This window comes from Dromiciops gliroides, chromosome 4, assembly GCF_019393635.1.
Source record: "Dromiciops gliroides isolate mDroGli1 chromosome 4, mDroGli1.pri, whole genome shotgun sequence".
In the NCBI taxonomy this organism is placed as follows: Eukaryota; Metazoa; Chordata; class Mammalia; order Microbiotheria; family Microbiotheriidae; genus Dromiciops; species Dromiciops gliroides.
In genome coordinates, this window is record NC_057864.1 from 434695571 (window position 1) to 434719885 (window position 24315).

Consider the following 24315-nt stretch of genomic DNA (forward strand, 5'->3'; position numbering starts at 1 on the left):
TTCCCATTCAAAATGGTCTTTCATGATCCATTATCAAGATATCAGTCTTCTCAAAATACCTATTGCCCCCCTGAAGACCCATTATGGGATCTTGCCATTTAAATGAAAGTTCTCCTAGAATGGGACAGAGTGAAAATAAGAAGTAGCAGGCATTCCAAAGACAACACGCACCATAAAACATGAGAATATAGTTTACCAGTTTTTTTCTGAAATTTCCTTCCTTAGCCCACTCCCCCTGGTCCCCCCTGTTCCATGATTCCTAACAGTGAAATGGCATGATGTGAAGAGTATTTCATTTGGAGTCATAGCATCTGGGTTCAGCTCATGGTTCTGCCACTTGGGGCCAGTTGCTTTAGCTGAGGCCACAGATTCTGCTACTGTAAAATGAGGGGGTGAACAATGACCTCAGGACCCTTCTAGCTCCAAATCAATGTGTGCCTTGATAAATATATAGGAGAAATCCCATAGGAGAATGAGAACTCTAGCTCTGAACGAGTACACCTACTTTCTTTCTATTTTTTTCTTTTTTCTTTTCTTTCCTTTTCTTTTTTTGCGGGGCAATGAGAGTTAAGTGACTTGCCCTGGGGTCACATAGCTCGTAAGTGTCAGGTGTCTAAGACCAGATTTGAAACTCAGGTCGTCCTGAATCCAGGGCTGGTACTTTATCCACTGCACCACCTAGCTGCCCCTGTACATCTACTTTCAAGTCCTACCTCTGGCATTTGCTACTTGTGGGAGCTTGGGCAGATCACAACCTCTCTGAGCCTCAGTTTCCTCATTTGTAAAAGGAGAATGTTGGACTCAATGATTTCTAAAAGCCTTTACATTCCTAGTTCTATAATCATATAAACTCTGTTTAGACTTGACTGCTCCAATTTTCTAGCTGGATTAGAGTTGTGTTGTGTCAAGAATTATTTGAAAGGAGCAAGCAATCATCTAGGGAACTTTTGCTAAAATATCCTTCTAAAAGTCTACAAGTGAGTGAGACAATTGTCTCACCTGCAACAATAATTGTAGGATAGTTGCCAAATGTCCATTTTACTTTATACCTGAATATGTATCAAGAAACACATAGCATGAAAATGATGGCCATCATAATTCTATTTTCCCTCTCACATTATTATGGATATATGCAGACGCTTACTAGTTGTGTGACCCTGGGCAAGTCACTTATCCCTGTATGCATTAGTTTCTTATCTGTAAAATGAGCTGGAGAATGAAATGACAAAACACTCCAGTATCTTTGACAAGAAAATCCATGAAAAGTTGGGCATGACTGAAACAATTGAATAACAACAACACATGAAAGTTTATTGTCATTAACAAAATGTCATTCTCTATACTACCAAAAGAAAAAAATATATATATACAAAGTTTGAACAAAGCTATTGGTCATGATTCAAACTACTCACCAAGAGCTTGAGATATTTATTACCTCTGCTCAAAAATCACATACTTCAAAGAGAGCTAAGAAATCTTTAGAATTGCACTGTTATAGAATTTCAAATCACAAGGAAGTATTAGAATGTGATTTCAACCAGTCAACCAATTCTTGACATGTGTTAAAAGTAGACAGAGGATAAACCTCATTTATAATATTCAATAATATATTAATCACAAAATCAGTGAATGAATGATAAATGAAATGACACAAAGCTGAGAACCTTTAATATTCTTTGGGGGACTTTTGTGGACAGAGTCTCTCTGTCCACCTAAAATAGAAATAAAACAGTCACGTAGGAGCCCAACCCCACTACTAGCATTGTCTTACTCCGTTTTTTTTTTTTTTTCTGACCTGGGCTGGTTCATCTTCCCATAAGCAATCCAGAAGTCTCTTGCTCCTGGGAGCTCATCCCATTAGTGTTAAGCTTATTGCACACTCCCAATCGGCTTAGCCCACTGAAGCTCAGAACTCCTGAGCTCAAGCAATTCACCAGCTGTAACCTCCCTGGTAGTGGAGATTACAGTTTTATGTCACTACCTTCACCATAGTTAACATTCTGTATGGCAGGGAGAATTCTAAAAGTCCCCCAAAAGTTACAACAGGAGTCTGACACTTAAAGAGATTGAATTCAATAAAGATCAATGGAAAAATCTAAACTTGGGTTAAAAAAAATAAGCTATACAAGAACAAGATGGAGCAGGTTGGGTTCAACAGCAGCTCATCTGAAAAAAAAATAAAATGGAGATGTTTCAGGGGATTGTGAGATCAAGGAGTGGAAACTGTGACATGGCTTCCAAAAAAGCTAATAAGATCTTTGCACACAGGAAAGATATTTTTTATTCCCTAGTTGCAAGTACAGAGATAAAAATGAAACTGTCTCCATTCCATTGCACTGTTAGGGGGGAATGGTCATAGGCAGAAACATCAATTTCTTTCTTTTTTTTTTTTTTTAAGTGAGGCAATTGGAGTTAAGTGACTTGCCCAGGGTCACACAGCTAGTAAGTGTTAAGTGTCTGAGGCCGGACCTGAACTCAGGTACTCCTGACTCCAGGGCTGATGCTCTATCCACTGCACCACCTAGCTGCCCCAGAAACATCAATTTCAATCCTGTGCTATTGTGATTTTGAATAATGATAATAATAATAGCTAGTATTTATATAGTGACTATCACGTGCCAGACACTATGCTAAGAACTTTACAAATATCTCATTTGATCCTCACAACAACTGTGGGAGGCAGGTGCTATTATTATCCTCATTTTACAATTGAGGAAACAGATTAAGTGATTTGCCCAAGGTCACACTGTTAGGAAGTGTTTAAGGCTGGATCTGAATTCAGACCTTCCCAACTTCAGGCCCAGCACTCCATCCATTGCCCCACCCCCCCCCCCAAACCCTTACCCCCCCCACCTCTCTCCCTTTGCCTGCTGAATTTAATGTTATATTTCATTTTCATGATGTAACTTTTGTGCTATGAGATCATAAAACAAATTTCGATATATGAATTTGAAAAAAATTAACCATAAAGGCAAAAAAGATTGCCTGTCAAATTTAAATTATATATAAGGTATGGATAGGTTGAGTTTTAAAGCCTTTTAATACGTTGAAACCTTAGCTAACCCAGAGCACTGGAGAACAGATCATTCTGGAGAGATGTCTTCACCCATTTAAATGCCAAAAAAGATTTTAATCGTTAACCATTTGGGTTAGAAATCGTTCTAGTATATACTGCACAAATGCCTTGTAGTTCTCTGCATTCCTTAGCACAAAATTCCTTTCTCAAACAGAATATATTGAACATAATTTAACCATTCCTTGATGAGTTGAGGTTCCCAACATAGTCTATTGGAAAGAGTCATAGACAAGGAAACAGGTGATTCATCTTCAAGTTCTTACTTTGCTATTAAGTAATAATCACTGGCTCTGAGCCATTGGTTTGAACTCAGAGTCCCTGAGTTTGAATCATATATGTGGAGGTAGTACTGACTACAGAGATGATGTTTGGCAAACAATTACACTTCACCAGATCTCAATTTCATATGTGTAAAAGGAAAAATGAAGGAGAAAGATTGCTAAACATTCTTTCAGCTTCAAATCTTAGGGGTTTGTGATTCATCCATTCAACAAAACTTTAATACACATCTCTTATGGGCCAGGTATTGTGTGAGGTGCTAAGGAATGCAGAGATATACAGGGCATGAATCATGTACTCAAGGAGTTTAAAATCTAGTTGAGGAAACATAAAATGTATATAGATAACTGTAATTTTAAAATAGAACATGATAAATTCATAAAAAGTATGAAAAAGGCACTATGAGTTTATAAAAGGGGAGACCATTGATTACTTTGAATATTAATCATTGTACTAAGCTATTAATAATACAGTGAGAGGCAGCTAACTGGTGCTGTGGATAGAATGCTGGGCCTAGAGTCAGGAAGAACTGAGTGCAAATCTGACCTTATACACTTACTAGCTTTGTGATCTTGGGTAACTCACTTAACCCTGTTTGCCTCAGCTCCTCCTCTGTAAAATGAGCTGGAGAAGGAAATAGCAAACCACTCTAGTATCGTTGGCAAGAAAACTCCAAATGAGGTCATGAAAAGTTGTTGTTGTTTTGTTGTTGTTTGTCCTTTGTTCTCAAAGAGGACCATGACTTTAGGGTGATGTCATGATTTGCAGCGAATTGGATTTAAGTGAGGGAGGGCTGTGCAAAGTCACCAACCTCACTCTCTCCTCCAGAGCCACCTGGGTCCAGTGGCAAGATATATGTCAGGACAGAGTTGGTCACAACTGAATAACAACAAAAGTACAATGAATCATATCCTCAGGGTTGCTAAGGTAGGTCAAACTATTTGTCTCTTCATTAAGTAGCCTCTATCGTGTGCAGTAAGGTTTTTGTTTACTCCATTGCTCCCATGCTGCCAGCCATCACTCCATGTATTGCCAATGATACCCCTATTGTAGTGGGGCCTAGATGCAAAAGTCTTAGTTGAATAGACTTGGCACAATCTATGATGGTCACTCAGAGACCTTGTTGTTGTTTTTTCTAGTTCTTGACCATATTCTAGATTGGGGAGATATTTACTGCACAGAAACTCTGCCAGTAAATTTGAGTACCATTCACAAAGACTTGGAAGGAGAGATAAGGAATTCCAATTTTACTAATGTAATCTTCTATGGTATCAATTTTGATTCCATTATGTTTCTTGTCTTCTTACTTTTTATCTTGGCCTAGTGAGTGGAGCTGCATATTTAATAAGATTCTGCATTCAAACAAAGTGTAGCCATCCAGAGAGATAGCAGAAATAATTACATGAGACCTATTTTAGATTGTATGAGTCTGTGCAATGGAATGGGTCATGCTATTGCATAATTAGCAATCTACATGCTCTCCCGTGTATAAAGATTCTCTCCTAATGTGACCCTAGACAAGTCACTTAACACTCATTGTCCTGCAAAAAAAAAAAAAAAAAAAAAAGATTCTCTCCTAGTATAAATATTCTACATGCCCTCTCTTTAGGTTACCTGATCATAGGACTCAACTTTTCTAGAGACCACCATGCGGAATCATAAGTAAGAATTTGTGAATCCTGAGAAAAGAGGACTTGGGCAGGAAAGGTATAAAGCTTATCTGAGCTATAGCTTCCCAAGGTGCGGAAGAATGCTCAAGGGCACTGAAAGGTTTATGTTGCTTAAGGACTGAACTATGGATGCCTCAGAAAAGGATGGGAATTTTCAAAATTTTATGCCCAAGGACAAAGCTCCCATTGCCCTCCCCTTGTTATGCCATGTCTGCAATGTTTTGAATAATGTGATCATTTTTAGGTCCAAGTCCCAATTTTTAATCCCATGCTTAAGTTTTCACATTTCAACTTATACCTAATGGGAAAAATGTTGTAATGTCATCGTTATTGTTCATCCTTTGTTTTCGAAGAGGACCAGTGACATCAGAGACGATATCTTGACCTGTGTATGAATTGGACATAAGTGAGGCAGAGTTGGGCAAAAGTCATCAGCCTCACACTCTCTTCCAGACTCATCAAAGTCCAGTGACAGGACAAAAGTCAGGGCAACTAGAGATGGCCTGGGATGCAGGAGAGGATCTAGGTGCCTTTGATGTCCGACCAAGCTCTAAATGCCCAACATATCTTGGTCCAGCCACCTTCATGGCCATAGGAACAAATTCTTCTCATCCACCCACACTTCTGGGGGAAGTCTTCACACACTTAGGGCAGGATATTCTGCTAATTCATTGATGGGTTTGGAGACTCCTCAGTTACCCCTCAACTGGGTTTAAGCCATCTTGCCAAGATGGTTCCCCCAGGATGTAGCCACTGCACATGCTATAGCTTCTTGGAGTCACAAGTGAGAGAGTATGACAAAAATCATCAACTCCTTTTTCACAACGAGGGCAAAAGCATAAATCTTGTAGAGAACTTTTGTTTTCAGAAGTACTGCAGGTTTTGAATTTAAAATAATAGAATACAATGGAGACCTTTGAGGAAAGCAATAACACCATTTTTATAAGCTGAATAAGCATTGTGCCTGCTCCTAGACATTATTTTGTTTTAAGTAAGGGCAGAGAGTCAGTCTATTCAACACTTTGGGTCTAAATTGGAAATCTTCACTCAGTAGTTAGAAGTCTTCCCCCATGGAAGTAGATCTTGCCTCATTTTACAGCTGAAGGAAATAAGCAGCTCACTAACTGACAAAAAGAGAAGGAGTCTTCATCTAAGTGTGGGTGAATACTGGTTTTCCTTTAATCTTCAGTTCAGATGCCACCTCCTCCTCGAAGGCCTCCCTTTATCTCTCTTCCTCTTATCCCTCAGCTGAAAGTGTTCTTTCCTTTCTCAGAATGTAATAATAGCAAGTAAATGAATGAAAAATAATTAAATATTTACTATGTTCTAGGCAAAGGCAACTAGGTGGCTAAGAAGATAAAGTAGAGTACAGGGCCTGGAGTCAGAAAGATGAGTCTTCCTGAATTCAAATATGGCCTCAGTCACTTACTAGCTCTGTGACCCTGGACAAGTCACTTCACCCTGTTTACCTCAGTTTCCTCCTCTATCAATGAACAGGAGAAGGAAATGGCAACTTTCCCAGTATCTGTGACAAGAAAACTCCAAATGGGGTCATGAAGAGTTGGACATAAGAGATGAAGAAGCTGAATTGGTACTAGACCAGGAGGTAGAGCAGACCTCAGCAGGGACTTTAGGGTAACAGTGGGGGGAACATTGCATTGACCTCTTATGGAGTCCAGGATGGGCAAGAAGATCAGGAATACTTTAAGAAGGTTAGAGAACTAGCTGAAGTGGGAGGTGCCAGTCAATGACAGGTCACAGTGAAGATCAATCAATCCATAAGAGGTTCATGAAGTGTGAAAGAGTGGGAAGAGGTGATAGAGAAGGTGTGCTGAGAAAAGGAAAAGACAAGGCTTTTTTGCCAACTCATCCTGACACCATATCCTGAAGGACTTAATCCTTTTACTTCTGAAATGCCTACCCACACTCCTGATTGGTTAGGTGATTCCTATGGCCCACTATGTGTAGGAAAACTCCAGCCATGCCATCTTCCTGCCAGTAGCCTTGCTAATATATTCATATTCTCTTATGCCCCATCATCTTTCCAGTTTTGGAAATGTCATGAAGTCAATACCTCCATTGGTACAAAAGCTTTACCATCCTCTCAAATTCCATCACTATTGTACTAGCCTTGAAGCAAACGTCCTAGACTGGAGTCCCAAACTTACTGGATGTTTTGACCTTGGGCAAGTAATTCCATCTCAGTGAACCACAGGTTTTCCGTATGCAAAACAGAGATGACAATCCTAGTATTATCTCCCTCAAGAGGGAATTATGGGGAACAAATGGATAGAATGAGTGACTATAAAGTCTTTTGTAACTGTAATGCATTTGTGGTAAAATACTTCTGCCCAATTCAAGGGGAAGAAGGGTGAGACTATGCTAATATTCTGCTGAGCCCAAGAAATCCATTATTCAATTAAAATAACAGAATCCTTTACTCAATTCCTATTCCTAAGATTTATTGGAAGTTTAGAGGCGGTGGATCTGGGTTCTAGAAATTTATACTAGTGGAATCCAAACTCTGACAGAGCCTGCCAACCTGAAGAAGCTTCAGGCATAGACAGAACCAACTCCTTCCCTTCACTTACACGCTAGTTCAGACTTTAAACATCTCCCACTTGAACTACTTCAGTGGTCTCTGAATTGGTTCCCCTGCCTCAAGTTTCTCTCTCTTCAATTAATACTCCACACAGTTGTCCAAGTTATATTACTAAAGCACAGGTAGGACCATGTCACCTCCCTACTCAAGAAGTTCCAGTAACTCCCTATTGCCTGTAGGAATCAAATATGGATCCCTCTATTTGGCATTTAAAGACTTTCGTGATCTAGCTCCAGCTGACCTCCCCGGCTTTATTATGTACAACTCCCCTCTCTGTATACTTTACAATCCAGTCAAACTTGTCTATTTATTGTACCTTGCACATGATATTTTATCTCCTGATGCCATAACTTTTGCACAGGCTGAACACTAAGCCCTAGAATACTTTCCTTATCTCCAACCTTGTAGAATCATTATCTTCCTTCAAAAAACTCAGGCTCAAGTGCCACCTACATGAGAGTTCATGTGGTTCCTCGGGGGTTAATGACTACGTTCTGTATTACTTTGTATTGATTTATTTTGTAAATCTGTTGTACCTCTACTCTTTTGTATATCCATGGTCCCAAAATAGAAGGTAAGGCTCATGAGAGCAAAAACTTTCATTTGCTTTGTATTCCTAGAGCAAGGGTTAATTTCTTGTGTGTAATGGACCTACTTGGCTCTCTAGTGAAGTTTCAATGACTGCTCCCGAATAATGTTTGGGGTTTTTTAATTCATAATTGTGTGAGAATTGGAATGACACCCCCTGCTGGGAGGGACATTGTGAGCTCTGGCCTGAAAAGAAACCATGTGACCTTTAGTGTCCGGAAGGGACCTTTTCTGGGGTTTCAAAGGTCAGATCAGCATCAGGAAGTGATGTTTGCCGCCGCCCCATGGGTCCTGTCAATCAGAGCTACCAACCAATTAGCTTGGAGGTGTGTGTGTGTGTGTGTGTGTGTGTGTGTGTGTGTGTGTGGACCGCCCTGTTCCTTTTTCACAAGCGGCTTCTGGGAGGAGCAAAGCCTTTTCATTGCCAGACAGGTGGCAGAGACAGGCAGGATAGGGAGAGCAGGCAAATCTCATACTTTATCCACATGTTTCTCTTTACTAACCCCTAATATACTTTAATAAATACTTAATGCCCAAAGATTGGTGCTATACATATTAATACTATAAATTGGTGCTATACATATATATACATATAATTTAAGGCAACCACTCACTAGATTTTAAACACCATAGCTAGAATTTTAGGCCCTTACAATTGATAGATGGTAAATTTCAGTTAGAGGTTAATAAAAATGAAGATAAATATCTTCCCCCCTTCAAGTTCATGAAGTCAAGAGTCACAGATCTCTTTGGGGGATCTATGGATAACCTCCAGCTAAGAAAGCCTACCCTAACAACCAGAACACAGAGTAGGCAATTAATAAGTACTTGATAGCATATTTGTAACATTAAATCTATTGAAGTCCTCATCAGAGACCAAGTTCAGAAGGGTTTCTCAAACAGTCATCACCCAGATCATATAGTTTTTTCTTTTGTCATAGAAACTAACAAAGAGCTTCCACATGTTTCGAAGAGGTTATGACCTGTACTGCAGAGAAAGAGACCCCACCAACAAAACCACACCTTTTGAAGAATTGAAAAAGTAACAAGTAGTTTGAGGCACTCACCTTTGGTGGAAGGAAAAACCCAAGAAAGCTCAGTATCTTGAGATGCTGAAGTAGAAAAGTATATGCATCTAAAGCTGAGGACAAAGAGAGAGGTTTCCAATCTCTGTAGGCCACCTTATCAACTTAGCCAATAGTAGAGAGCTAATGTGAACCCACTTAGGCATGCATGTTCAAAAATGAGAAACCAGGGGCAGCTAGGTGGCGCAGTGGATAGAGCACTGGCCCTGGATTCAGGAGGATCTGAGTTCAAATCCAGCCTCAAACACTTAACACTTGCTAGCTGTATGACCCTGGGCAAGTCACTTAACCCCAATTGCCTCACCAAAAAAAAAAACAAAAACAAAAGAGAGAGAAACCAAACTAGTCTAAGACACGGAGCCATAGGGGTAAGAACTCGGAGTGAGCTAAGAGGAGCCTATCGGTCCTATTCTTTGGCCTCCATGCTATAGGTTAATGAGATGACTTTGTTTTTGTCAGGGACTGTTCATACAAAACAGCCAGTTGTTGCTGCTGGCTTTGTAGGATTAGAATATGGCTGGTAACATGGCAAGATCAAGAGATGATGAGTGGTAAACAAGAGTACTCCACTGATATTCTTGAGATGTTTGGAGAAAATTAGAAAGGGGCCCAGCATGTCAGGTAGACCATGTGTGAGGAACTTTGGAAGAACATGGACAAGAATCACATTTAGATGGACAGGGATCTGCATCACTGGAGGGAACACACCTTCCTCACACCCCTGTCCTTGGGGCCATTCCCTCCCTCTGATTGGAGTGAATTGGACAATGGAGCACTCCTTCCTAATTCTCTACTGTAGTTATCTCTTCCACATGGAGGGGGTTAGGGGGAATGGTGCCTCTGCGATCTGGAAAATCCGGGTAAAAAATTTTGGCTCTCCCTTTGTACCACAGAAGAAGTCTGAATTTCTGTCTTTTTTCCTGAGGTTTACAATACCTTGTTCTAAAATTTGGGTTAAGTATTTTTCTGGCCTTTAAGTGTCAACTGAGGTTTCTACAAAACTCCCCAAATGTTCCGATTTTATTTCTTAAGCTGATCCACGATATATTGAAACCATGATGGGAAAAGTTGCAATGTGGAAGGGATTTCGCCTCATCATTTACCACCAGGCCAGACCTCTGGAATTCATAATCTCCCCCAGATTATGAAATAATCTGGATGAGATAAAATCTGTAATTATACCTCCTCAGACCATTTCCCACCCCAGCTGTAGGACTTTGTCACTGGCCCTACTCCTGGTATCTTCTGCTTCTTTTTATGTGTTGTCTTCCCCATTAGATTGTGAGTTCCTTGAGGGCAGAGGGCTGTCTTGTGTTTTTCCTTTTATCCCCCATCACTTAACACAGTGCCTTGTACATAGTAGATGCTTAATAAATGCTTGATGACTGCATAAATCAGTGAGATCATAGACCCATTGGAGTGTTTTCATTGGGCTAGTCAGAAAAAAGAATAAGGTTGGAGAGCAAAGGAGCTCCTGGTACAGTCTCAGCATGCAGCAAGTCAGAGAATGGCAAGGTAGCACGAGGTCAAAACTGACAGTAGAGTAGTTTGGGGACTCATTTGGAAGGAGTTTTCACTGGGAGTTTAGGTAGAAAAAACAAGCTTGCCCAAGATTTGGACTGTGGGGTGGTTACTCAAGTTGACCACAATAGGAAGGCTAAATCCATGCCTAAACCCAAACTCCCTCATTCTATATTCAGGGGAAGAGAAATAGATTCTGAAAAGTTGTTGAGAAAGGCTCCAGCCAGATAATTCCCCAACCATAGAACTAAATTGATAGAAAGTCACACTACCAAGATTTAGGACAGAATGTTTAGATAAAGAAGAATACTATAGACAACTATTCTACAGTTCTTGGAGGTCTGAGATTAAACTATAAGAATCTTTGTAAATGGTGAATTGTTAGTATTTTCATCAGTAAATGGATTCTTCTCTCCCTCACCCTGGCCCACCACATTAAATGTTGCAATGTCAGGGTTCTGTATGTAAATCATTTATACTTACGAAAGCAGTGGGTGGGGTTCTCAGGAACTAAGGGAAAGACAGTACTTACTTCCCCCCACATAGGCCCTAGCCATAGAAACTCTAGGTGGCGAAGGTGGTTAGAGCACCGGCCTGGAGTCAGGAGGACCTGAGTTCAAATCTGGCCTCAGACACATAACACTTACTAGCTGTGTGACCCTGGGCAAGCCACTTAACCCCATTTACCTAATTTAAAAAAATGATATGGTGGACCTTTAATTTGCTGGTGGAAAAGAAATTGGGAGGGGGCTTCAGGATACGGGCAGCCTATTGCTAAAGCATAGTTGTCAGAGGCCTCCTGTCATGCTGATGAAGGTCTCTCTGCACCAGGATTAGTGACCATCCAGACTTTTTTCAAAACAACATGGTGCAGTGGGTAGAAGCTCTAGATTTATAGGCGTGGGTCCTGAGTTTAAATCTTGGTTCTGCCACTTCCTACCTGTATGACCTTGGGCAAAAAATCCTAGCCTCTCTGGCCTAAGTTTTTGCATATGTAAAATGAGGGTACTGAGCTAAATCACCTCAAGGTCTTTTCTAGTTCAATAATCTATGAACTCTAGACTGGAACTCCAGAGACCTGACTCGATCCTCCATTTACTCCAACTTTTTCTACCTCTTGCTAAGTGAACAATAATAAAGTCAATATTAGTACTGAAAGGGGGTAATGATCCATTTCCGTCTGGTTCCATTCACAATCCCCCATCACTGCCTCAACTGTCAAAGTTCCTTCCCCTGGTGTTCTCTCCCAGAGATGTTAAAAATCCTTGGTTAAATGTAAGATCAGGTCAAGGGACTTCAGTGGTCATTGCATAATGGATAGGGCTTTGGACACGGAGTTAGAAAGACGTGGATCCAGATCCCACCTCAGACCTACTTTCTAGCTGTGGAACACTGGAAAAACACACTTGGATTTCCTGGTGCCTCAACTGCCCCATTTGTAAAATAAGGAGGGTTGGCATGATGGCCTCTGAGACCCTTTCAGCTTTAAATCTATGATCCCATATCACTTTTTTTTTTGGTGAGGCAATTGGGGTTAAGTGACTTGCCTAGGGGTCACACAGCTAGTAATTGTTAAGTATCTGAGGCCGGATTGAACTCAGGTCCTCCAGAATCCAAGGGCCGGTGCTCTATCCACTGTGCCACCTAGCTGCCCCTCCCATATCACTTTTGTACTATAATCTCTAGCACCTATCATAGTGTCTGTCACTTAGTAGGTTAATAAGTACTTATTAATTAATTGATATACTCTGAAGCCCCACAATACTACATAAATAAGTTCTTATTCTTCGAAATTCCCAACACTACAAATGCTTATCTGTAGTCAAGCACCATTGAAACACTCCCACCCATCATCTCCTTTTATCCACACAGCTGCTCTCTGAGTTAAGGAGAGCTAGTATTATTTACCTTTCACAGATTCAATGTATTAAACCAATACTACATGCAAGTTATGGTGTTATAGTCTAATAAGTTGGAAACATAAAGAGACTTAAGCAAAGTCACCTTTCTAGTTAATGTCACAACTAGGCCTCTTGACGACTTCCAATCCCTGCCTGCATCTTTCCTACTAAATTATGATGCTTCTACACCTTGGACATCTTCTTCTGGGACAGGCAATAGAACCCTCAACTGAAAATTCCTGTGCAGTTAGTTCTGGGATCAGCCTAGTTGCTCTCTGAGAACCTTTCTAACCCTAAGATGCCGTGATTCCACGAAGAGAAGAATCTTGACAGCATTCTGCCTGTCCCAAAGCCAGGCTTGTTTATTATTCAGGCCAGCTGTTACAAATCTATTTTTAAGTATGCTACTTTGAAAAACATGGAAGGTGAGTATCAAATGTATCACTAAATATTCCATATTAATTGACTCTTTAGGGAACTCTCAAGTGAGTACCATATAATACTGGCTTCCTGTTAAGCAATAACTGGAAAGCTGACCACACTTCTTGTGAAAAACAATTTCAAAGATTTACACAGTAAAATAAAAAAAGTCATTTCAAAACACTAATGAATGAAGAGCAGAAGTACTCCCTGTCTTGGTGCTCACACTTCTGCTGCCGAGTGCCTAAAATATAGCAAAGACAGAATGAAAAGAATGATTCTCCCAGTGCCTTGTCAGTTACAATATTACTATGTCTCACCCTCTTCTCCACTGGCTCTGACATTTCTGACATCCCTGATAGTTGATGCATGAATCTAGTGGGAGAAAGGGCTTCGGGTGGGGGGGGGGAATGACCCACTTCAAAGGATCATGCAAAGGGATCTGACAAGCAGTGTTTATAGTCGGTGAATTATAAAGAGGGGCTTCTAGACCTGATCATGAGCTAGGGCCATAAGCCATCAATTCTATTAGCACAGAAGACAACCAGGGCCTGGTGGACCCTAGGATCTAGCAGCAATTCTAGCACAGCCATCTTTTGCTCCGCTTCTTTTTTTCCCTCTCACGGAATTTCAGAGCTTGAAAAGACCTCACCCTCCACCTCACACATGAACACGTCTATGCAACAAGGGGACATCAAGCTTTTACTTGTAAACTTTCAATGTGGGAAAACACATTGCCTCACCAGGCATCTTCTGCTTTTGAACAGCTGTGACTCTTGGGAAGTTTTCTCTTACATCAAGCCTAAAATTACCTCTTTACAACTTCAACCCCATTCATTGCCCTTTGTTCTGACCTCAGGGGTCAGCCTAACAAGTCTAAGTCCTTCCATGTGACAGCCTTTCAAATATTTAAAGATAAAACACATGACCCCATTGTCTTCTCTTCTTGGTGTTTTCCTCTAATCTTTCCTGCTTGTCTTTCTCTAGCCTATCTTATATCCCTTTCTAGCTCTACCACTTTAGCCTCTCCCATCCCATTGTAAGAAAGAGCAACCATGGGACTGTCCATTTTAACTGCTCACAAAAACAGTGGAAATCAAAATGCCACACATCCATCAAGAGACAGAAAATGGTGTTAACAGAAGACACAAAGGGTGATGAAAACAGGCTACAAAAGCAATGTGTTTAGTCAATTTTCAATCTGTCCAACTCTTTGTGGACCCTCTTTGGAGTTTTCTTGGCAAAGATACTAGGAGTGGTTTGTATCTCCCTTCTCCAGCTCATTTGACAGATGAAGAAACTCAGGCAAACAGGTTAAGTGACTTGCCCAAGATCACATAACTATTAGTGTTTTAAGATCACATTTGAATTTATGCCCCCCCCCCCCGGCCTCCCACTCCAGGTCCAAGGGCTCTCTGCACTATGGTGCCTTCTAGCCGCAAGTACAATACCACACAGTCAAGTAATATGGCTGCTAACGACAATAGATCCCCTTTAATTAACATCCAAATAATAATGCTAGGTTGCTAAGGATCATAGATTTAGAGTTCAAAGGGGGATGGGGGTAGTTTATATAGTCCATCTTACTTAACGTATGAGTATAGAATCATAGTTAGAGTTGAAAAGGACCCTATGGGCCATGGAGTCCCTGCCCTACATTTTGTCCAGGGTCACACAGCTAGTAAGTGTCAAGTGTCTGAGGCCGAATTTGAACTCAGGTCCTCCTGATCCAGGGCTGGTGCTTTATCCACTGTGCCACGCAGCTGCACCCCCCCAACCATTTTCACAAATGAAGGAACTAAGGCCCACAGAGGTCAAGTGACTATGCAAGGTTACACAAATCACAAGTGGCAGAGCCAAAATTTAAGCCAATCTTTTGATACCTTCCACTGTGCAACACTGTCTCCCTCATTTTCAACAAATGACCTTGAAAAGAGAGTTTAACATATATTTTCCATGTTTATATAAATGCATGAAATATGGGTGAGGATAATATGAGAAAAGGAGGTTGGCACCACAAAATTGTCTTGAATAAAATGCTTAGCAATTTACTGCATTCTGTAGGCACCAGGGAGCTCTTAAAGGTTTGTATTCCTCTCTGCTACTGTCAGAAACATAATACACAATTGACCTAGCATTTCTAGCATTTACTACATGCCTTGCCTAGAATATTATGCTAGTTGGACCATAGGTCTGCCCTCAGAGTACACATGTAACATGCCTCTAGGCTTCAAAGCCGAGAAGAAAGTTAACACCTCAGCAAGAAAAAAACAGCTAACAAATCTGGAGTTAGGGGCCCTGTGTTCCCCTTCTGTAAGAAGGGTGGCTAACTGTTCTCTTATGCAAGTCACTTTACCTTGATTGGAACTCTTAAAATGCATGGAAATCCCACATGGTTATGGAAATTAAGGCCCCAATCACCCATTGCCTAGAAAGTCTGAAGACTTTGGTTCAATAAACAAAGATAAGGGTATGACAATAGAAGGGTAACCAGCTGGTGGATTATGAATTTGCTAATCAGTCTTCCTTTCAACAAATATCAATTGTCCCCTTAGAAACTCTTTGAAAAAGTGTCAGATTTCTTAAAAATTTATTCATTGAAAGTTTCCTGGTTTAAAAAGAACCAGGATGAGAAGGAGAAGTAGCCCTGAATAGCAGAGAGAGCACAAGACTTGAAATTCAAAAGCTTACCATAGGGTCTTTCTGCTTCTGCCACTAACTAGCTTTGTGACAATGTGACAATAGGACAATCCTTGAATCTCTCTGAGACCCCATTTCTTCATCTATAAAATCCCAATCAATAAACAAAAAGGCAATCATAATTATATTACCTATCTCTTGGGATTCTAATGAGGAAAGTGCTTTGTAAACCCAAAGATACAATTAAATGTGAGTTATAACATTTTATAAAATTAATAAAAATAACACTAATAGCGTTGATACAGAACTTTGAGTTTACAAGTCATTTCACAAATATCTCATTTAATCCTCGCAAAAGCCGATGAGTTGACTGCTATTATTATCTCCATATTACAGATGAGGAAACCAAGGCACAGAAAAGCCAAATGATTTGCCCAAAATTGCACATCTAATAAGTGTCTGAGATTGGATTTGAACTCAAGACTTCTTGACTTCAAGTCCAAAGTTCTATCCATTGCAGCACCAAATATTTTTTAATCAAGGTTACATTCCAATGTTCAAATACCCTCTTGAGTATTTTTTCAGAATAGTTATTATAGTGTTTATTAACTAAAATAGATAAGTGATTATGTGGACTTTTTCATGAAAAATATTCCAAAAGAAAGAATAGACAAAAGATAAATAGATCCCCAAAGGTATTTTGAGTTTTTTGTTTGTTTGGGCTGGTTGAGGGTGTTTTTTTTGGGGGGGGGGGTGTTTGTTTGTTGGGGGTGGGGGCTGTTGTGTGTGTGTTTTAGTTCATATCAACTCAGATAAGTCTCATAAAGCAATAATAACACTGAACCAATTATGGTTTTCACTGCTTCCTGAGTGTAATAAAAACCTACATGTAATGAGTTGCTCTTTTATTAATCCAACATATGGTAATCAGGCAGGTAGCAATTAGAGCAATACTATTTTCTACTTACTTATATGTGTGTATCACACACACACAGACACACAGAAACAGACACATGCACTATACATATATATGTGTGTATACATATTATGTGTTATACATATATATACATATATATATACACACACACATATATATACATATATATAATGTTTTCCAAAAACTAACCCAATAAGCTTCTGAGGGCAGTAAATTCCTGGTATTCCCAGAGCCTAAAACAATGCCTGCACTTCTTGATAGATTGAAGAGATATAGGCAACACTATATTACATATCCATAGTATGGAAGTCAGTGTATTATAGTAGAAAGAATACTGGACTTGAGCCAAGACAGGCTAGAGTCAAATCTTGCCTCTGATGCTTACTAGCTTTGCGACCATGAACAAGACACTTAACCTCTATAAAAATGGATATACTGTAACAATAACTGTAAAAATGCATAGGGGTATTATGAGGAACAAATGAAATAATGTATTTTGTAAAATAGAAATGCTATAATCATTATACATACACACTTCTCCAATGATCAGTAAACATTTACTAAGTGCCTACTATGTGCCAGGCACTATGCTAAGTACTGGGGATACAAAAAGGACAAAAGACAGTACCTACCCTCAAGGAGCTCATAATCTATGAGAGAGGCAACGTGCCAAACAATCTATACAAAGTAAGCTATATACAGAATAAATATGAAGTAATAACAGAGGGAAGACACTAAATTAAATAGGTTTAGGAAAGGCTTCCAGTAAAAGATAGGATTTTAGTTGAGACTTAATGCAATCCAGGAAGTCAATAGGCAGAGTTGTTGTATGTATATAATAGATATATAATAGACTTACATATATACATATTTGTGTCTAATGGTAGCCATTTCTAGGGCAGGGGAGGGAGAGGAAGAAAAAAAGGAAAATAAATTTACATGATACATTTATAGTTAAAAGGAATAGCAAGTTGTTACATAATAGATTTGCAGTTTCATGAGCAGTCATCTTTTTTATTACTATGAGACTATGTTATGGAAATGCCTGTTTTAATTTCATAAATTAAGATAATTTTTTTAAAAGAAAATGCAAAGATATAGATCCACCATATCCCTTTAGAGTAACAAAACCACTTTTCTCTAGGTTAGGTGAAGTAAGTCATTTCTATATCATTATAGCAACTTTTTAAAAACAAAAGAAATCGTAGCTAAGTGAGAGGTTAGGTGACTTAGCCATGGCCACAAACACTTCTAGGAGGTGTCAAAACCATTATTCTGACTCAATTTTCCATCAATCTTCCCATTTCAACTACCCTATGTCATTAGTACTGAGAGGGGCATCAGATGTCGAATTCAATTAGAAGTGATTAGATCCGGGGCAGCTGGGTGGCACAGTGAATAAAGCACAGGCCCTGGATTCAGAAGTATCTGAGTTCAAATCCGACCTCAGACACTAGACACTTACTAGCTGTGTGACCCTGGGCAAGTCACTTAATGCTTATTGCCCCGAGAGACAGAGAGACAGAGAGACAGAGAGACAGAGAGAGAGTGATTAGTTTCCAGGTGACAAAGTTAGGACTCAGCCATTTATGTCTCTTGATACCCCCTCCCTGCCCCACTACTCTTTTTTTAAAAACTATACCACACTAATGACCATGAATCATTGAAGAAAAGTTCATTTATGTTTAGTATATTCTGTTCAAATAAGGAAGTATGCAATACAACTTAGAAAGAAGTTTATTGAAAAAGTTTTTGAAGTTTAAAGTTTTTTTGGTCTGAAGAATTAAGTTAACATCCATTAGCTGGCAAATTCACCTATACCCAACATTTCCATTGTCCAGCAGTACCAGGACACCCCACGTTTTATTGGATCTGCGGAGTCCTGGGACAATTACTTTTTGCTGCTGGTCTGCACTCTGTTGCAACAGACCTTGACGTCCAGAAGGGGCTGCAGCAAGGTAGGAAATGATGATTCAATCTGTTATAATTTCCTAAGCAATGGGACTTAATGAGCAATTGGAGGAACTCCACAGAGAATTTCTGAATCCAAAGAGCTGTTCCAAAATGTTGCTAATATAATTCAAATGATTCACATTCTTATAGTAATTTAAGGCTCCCAAAGTAATTTGGTCTGTCCTTACCCCCACCCCACCCCACCCCAAGGCTCTTCCTTGGGGAAAGACAAGTACTATTATCCCCACTTTTCAGATGATAGAACAGAGGCTCAGGATAAAATGGATGGTACAGTTAATATCAGAGCATAGCAAATGTTTGTTACATGAACTGATATGCCTTATAAAAGAATCACAAAACCTTCAAGATTCGCTTTATATAACATTTTCAGTTTACAAAGTTCACAATTACCCTTCAAACTCAATAATTCATAGAATCATAGATTTAGAGGCAAAAGAGACCTCAGAAACCATCTAGTCCAACACCCTCATTTTGTTGTGAAAACTGAAGCACACGGAGATTAAACAGCATATCTATGTCACACAGGTAGTAAGCATCAGAGGGGGGTGGATTTGAACCCTCACCTGACTCCAGACTCAGTGCTCTTCAAGTGTTATTTCCCCTATTTTACAGATGATGAACAGTCTAAGTGAAAGTGTGGGGAGTAGCAGCACCCCCATGTCTTCCTGCTTGCTGTTGTGCACCTAGAAGCCAAAACCAAGGCAATCAATAGTGGTATCCATGGGATTGGGTTACAGCGGGCCATCGTGAGAGTCTGACACAGGAATTCAAAAAGCTGAATGTGTAATGTTACTTAAGAAACCATAGGAAAATGAATACACCAAATACAGATCTCTTTATAAAGATGCTACTGCTGCTATCTACGGTCTAACTTGTGTGGGCTATTTATCACAATACCACTAACTCTAAAAGCTTCAAATGACTGAGATTTAAAAATGCAATGATGGGAACTTATCCTTTTTTGCTCCTCTCTCTACGCTTTAAAGTTGTTACAAAGAACATTCAGACAGTATCATGAATTAAGGTGCTTCTTGGCCAAAACATGTCAGCAGGGGAAAAGATTTCATTCACACTTTGGAATTCTGAGCTCCCCTGTTTGCACGTCATTCTCCTGAGTCCTGGCAACTTCAGAAATGGACCTCTTTACAGGGCCCCCAGATGCAGCAACAAAATGTGCATAAAGTCTTGAAGCAGGAGGTGGATAGGGAGGGAGAAGTGAATAGCGTCCAACCTGAATTTGTAGTTTCCTGTCTCTTTGCTGAGAGAGGCCGGACTCACGCTTCTCACGTGGTTTAAAGAGAGCTGTAAATACTGAACATCTCAGTGGAGAGACGTGCGGGAGACCTTCAGAGGGCAGTAGCAGTTTTATGACGCGACCCCACCCCCCCTTTTTTTTTCTTTTTGGCTCATGCAATCACTGTACAGATAACGGTACTGGCATATTCAACTTCCTAGATTCCACACTGTCTGTGACATGGTTCCTCTTTCAAAAATGCAGATCAAGAAACAAGGGGAAGCAACCTAGCCAAGCCCAAAGAGCAAAGTGGAAAATAAATTATTTCATCATCTCCTCTTCTTCCCCTGCCTCATTCCCGTTGTTGGTCTTTGAGAGTGAGGGGATATGTGAGATGCACTTTAAGACAACTTTTTTTTTCAAATCACACGCCCCCTCCCCACACACATATTCACAGCACCATCCCTCCCGAAACCCTTCACAAATTTCGAGAGTTTGATAATTCAGTTAAAGGGATTAAAGCGTCCTCGCAGCTGGAATACAGAACAAGCCAAGAGTGGCCAGGGAAAGGGAGGGAGGACAGAGATAAGAGGCAGGCTGGGAGCTCCTAGAAGATCTTTGCATTTACACAAAGAAATTAGCCAGATGATTAATGGGGGTTGCTAGCGGGAGGAAGGGGAGGGGTGAGGAACACGGGAAAGGAAAGGAGACGTGGCCCAGGGAGGTGAGAAGGAGGGAGGAGAACGGGGACGCTCTGCTCCCTCTCTCCTTACCTGGGACATCTGGGGCCTCAGGTTGATCTCCTTGAGATGATGGAGTGAGCCTTCAGGTTGTTGAGCAGCTGGCAGAGCAGGACTCCATCACGGAGGGTCTGAGCCAGGTCAAACACCTGGGCAGAGTCCCAGGTCACCCGGTGGTTGGCGGGCAGCACCTTGCAATGGATGAGCCACTGAGCGCATTGTCTCCAAGGCTCCATGCCTGACAGAGCCCGGGACGGAGCCGGGGTGGAGGGAGAGGGATGCTGGAGCAGCGGAGGCTTCTTCCTCCTCGTCCTCCCGGGACACAACCGGCGGGCTACCGGACACCCTCCCCTTTCCCCCCTAACCCTATCCAAGGGAGAGAGGTGCGTGCCGCAGTGGAAGGGGCTCAGGATCCCCTGCCCGAAGCGGGGCGGTACAGCAGGGCTCGGCTGCCACCGCGGCGTCCCCGGGCTGAGCTGTGAGCGCAGCCAAGCTCCGGACGCCTCTGCTCCGACTCTCTGTGGCAGCCGCGGCGGCAGCCGCAGCAGCTGCAGTGACTCGCTCTCGCTCACTCGCTCACTCGCTCTCTTCCGTCTGCTACTTGCCCCGTGTCAGCAGCCTCAGCTGCAGCCCCGGTAGAGTGCAAAAAAGCTTCCTACTCTCAATCAAAACCTCGCCGGCTACTGAGCATGCCCCAGCTAGCTCTCCAGCCAGAGCCAGTTTCGTTAGTCTGTGGATTCCCTGGAGGGGAGGGTGGAAGGGAGGTGAGGAAGCCGGCAGGACGTCAGTTTGGGGAAGAAAGTGGGGCGGCCGGTGAGGAAAGTGTCGCGGGTAAGGAGCCTCGGCCCACCAGTACTCCCTTTCTACCTGTCAGTGCCTGAGCATCCGACATGCTTTTCAGCGACAGCCATGGACAGGAACTGTAGGCCAATGGTACTTTGCCTCTTAGGGCAACTGACTAATGATCAAGGAAAGACAAGAGTTTCCACAAGGTAACTACCACCGCCACCCCGGGGTATTCAGTAGGGTAGCTCTATCAATGAGCTCCGGCAGAGAGGAAATCGTGCAGAGATGTTATATGGGGGAAAACAGGGGACCACACCCCCTCCCCAGGGAAATTCGGGTGCCTGGATTATAGGGAATCTTGAAAACAGGTTATTAGTGGTTTCAAAGACAGCAGCAGCACCCTCACCTTGCCTGGCCCTTCCTCCGTGTCCTTGACACTCTTCCCTGTCCATACTGTTCATACTGCCCCCTCCTCCCTGTTGACCTCTGAGCATTTGGAGACCCTCCCTTTCGTCTCTTGTCTCCTAGTTTCCCTAACTTCCTTCAGGTCTCAGCTAAAATTCCACCTTCTGCAATAAGCCTTCTCTACCCCTTTTAATGCTAACAAAATTATCTCCAATTTGTCCCGTCTACATTTTATTTGCATATTTTTTTCCCTTTACACTGTGAGATCCTTGAGAGCAGGGCTGGGTTTTTGTTTTGTTTGTGTTTTTTTCCTCTTTGTATCCCCAGCACCTTGCATAATGCCTACCACACAGTAGGCTTGTTGACTTGACTAGATTTCTATAAACTCACGATGCCCTACAGAAAAGAGTTGATTTTGTGGACATAACCTGACTCATCACAAAGATTTTTCTGCTCTTGTCCTCCGACCTCTGGTCTAGCCTCATTTGCTCTGGAGTGCCCTTGGTCTTTTCATCTCTTGTGATGATTTCATTAAAATTTACTTAAAGGAAATTTACCTGAATGGCAGTGTGGGCCAGCTTTGGAGCCAGGAAGATCTGGGTTCAAGTGCTGCTTTTGATATATACTTATCTGTGTGATCTTGGGCAATCCACTAGACCTCTCACTGACCCCATCCAATTCTTTAAGGCTATAAAGTGTATTGCATTGGGTATCTGTTTTTATGGATGGAACTGCCTATTCCTATGACAGCCCAGGTTTGGATCAAAAAAGGTGGACCACAGACCTATAACACCAAGAGGATCCTGTAGGTTTTCACTATCCATCTGAGTGTGCTCAAATGAGCCAGGTCAGAGTTGACAAATAGGAAAGCTTTCTAGCCCATCATAACCAACTGCAGCCCTTGGATACTTCCACAGCCTAAGATTGTCCTTATATTTATCAGTCCTGGGACAGATATTAGTGGCTTTAAGTGGAGCCTTTATACATTCTGACAAATAAGACTTCTGGGGAGATGTCTTACTAGTTATCTTGAATTCAATTTCCACAACACATTTCTCCTCCCCACCCCACCCCAAACAAAGTTTTATATTATGTTTAGCACGATATTGTCCTGCATAAATGTGGTTCCCAGCCATCCCCCCTTTTCTTTTCTTTATTGTTGTATATTGTAAGATTTGATGGGGGCTATGTCTTTGTTCTCCAGCATGTGCCAACCTTAGTATTCTATGTATACTTGTTTAAAAATAAATCAGTCAGAGGATTTCCTTTCCTCTCCAGGCATCCTTCCTCAGTGATTTCCTTTTTCCTTCAATACAGATGTTATCAATGGTCTAAGAGAAGCATTGTGCATAGTAGCAATCTTGTGCAGAACACTGGACTTGGAGTCCAGAAGACCTGGGTTCAAATCTCCCTTCTGTCAATGACTAATTAATTATGCAACCAGGGGCAAGGCAAATAAATCCTCAACTCTTATCTACATCACAATGGTATTATGAGATTCAAATAAGATAATCAATGTAAAATGTCTTCTGAACTTTAAAATACCAGTTGTTAAGATTTCGAGGTTTTTGTTATTAATTGAATCTTCAATAAACTTAAGCACTTCAATTGGTCAGTTGACAAGAATTTATTAAATGCTTACCATGTACTATGCTAAGCACGACAAACAACATCAAAAACTGTCCCTGCTCTTAAGGATCTCACGTTGTGATACCAGAGACAATACGTGGAGAGAATGTAAATACAAGATATGTAATGTTAATGGAAACAATTTTAACATACAAATAAGAATAGAAAGAGGATTTTAAGGATATGTTCATTTCAACATGGTATTCACAAAACTGTCCTTTTCATTTCCATTCTTAATTGTTTCTCTTTTTGTCTTTGCATACTTTCTACAAACTTTAAAGCACTATGTAAATATCCGTTGCCATGTATCTGACAAAGGCAAATACATTATCAATGCTGTTTCCCTTAAATAAAGTCCATTATTTATAATTCATCATTTCAGACCTTAGCTTGGCCTAAAGATAACTTTTACTGGACAATTTTTGTGGAAAGAAGAAGTAGTAAAAGCAAGTAATTATTTTATTTTGTTTCAGTTAGAAATATAACCTCTGTATTTTGTAGGTGTCTCTAATGACACTGTGTTCAACAAATAGCAGCAGACTGGAGAAAATTGGTGCTCAATTTTTTCTTTTTACCAATTGAATTTAACTGGTGCCTTTCCCTCAATACATAATACTTCACAAATGCTTAGTCTTTAAAAGACAAGACTTGGTGGGTGGGATATCATAACTGTTTTCAAATATTTGAAAAGCTTTCATGTAGATTAGAGGTTAGATTTATTCCTTATGACAGCAGAGGACAAAAGGAAGATCTTTTTCCCTCCATCTAAGAAGGTGTGTTCTTAGGACCTATATTCATAGGACCATTCATTTTGAGCTAAAAAGGGCT

The 24315-nt window shown here is 40.9% G+C and overlaps 1 protein-coding gene across 1 annotated transcript in view; it reads right to left on the bottom strand.

The window, feature by feature from the left end:
* VAV3 (vav guanine nucleotide exchange factor 3) overlaps positions 1 to 21296 on the bottom strand; it is a 488752-nt gene extending 467456 nt beyond the window's left edge. Inside the window, 2 exon segments of the mRNA XM_044004405.1 lie at positions 20701 to 20738; positions 20741 to 21296. Coding sequence (XP_043860340.1) covers positions 20701 to 20738; positions 20741 to 20903 — 201 coding nt within the window. The 5' untranslated portion in view covers positions 20904 to 21296.
* Between the last annotated feature and the right edge of the window lie 3019 nt (positions 21297 to 24315).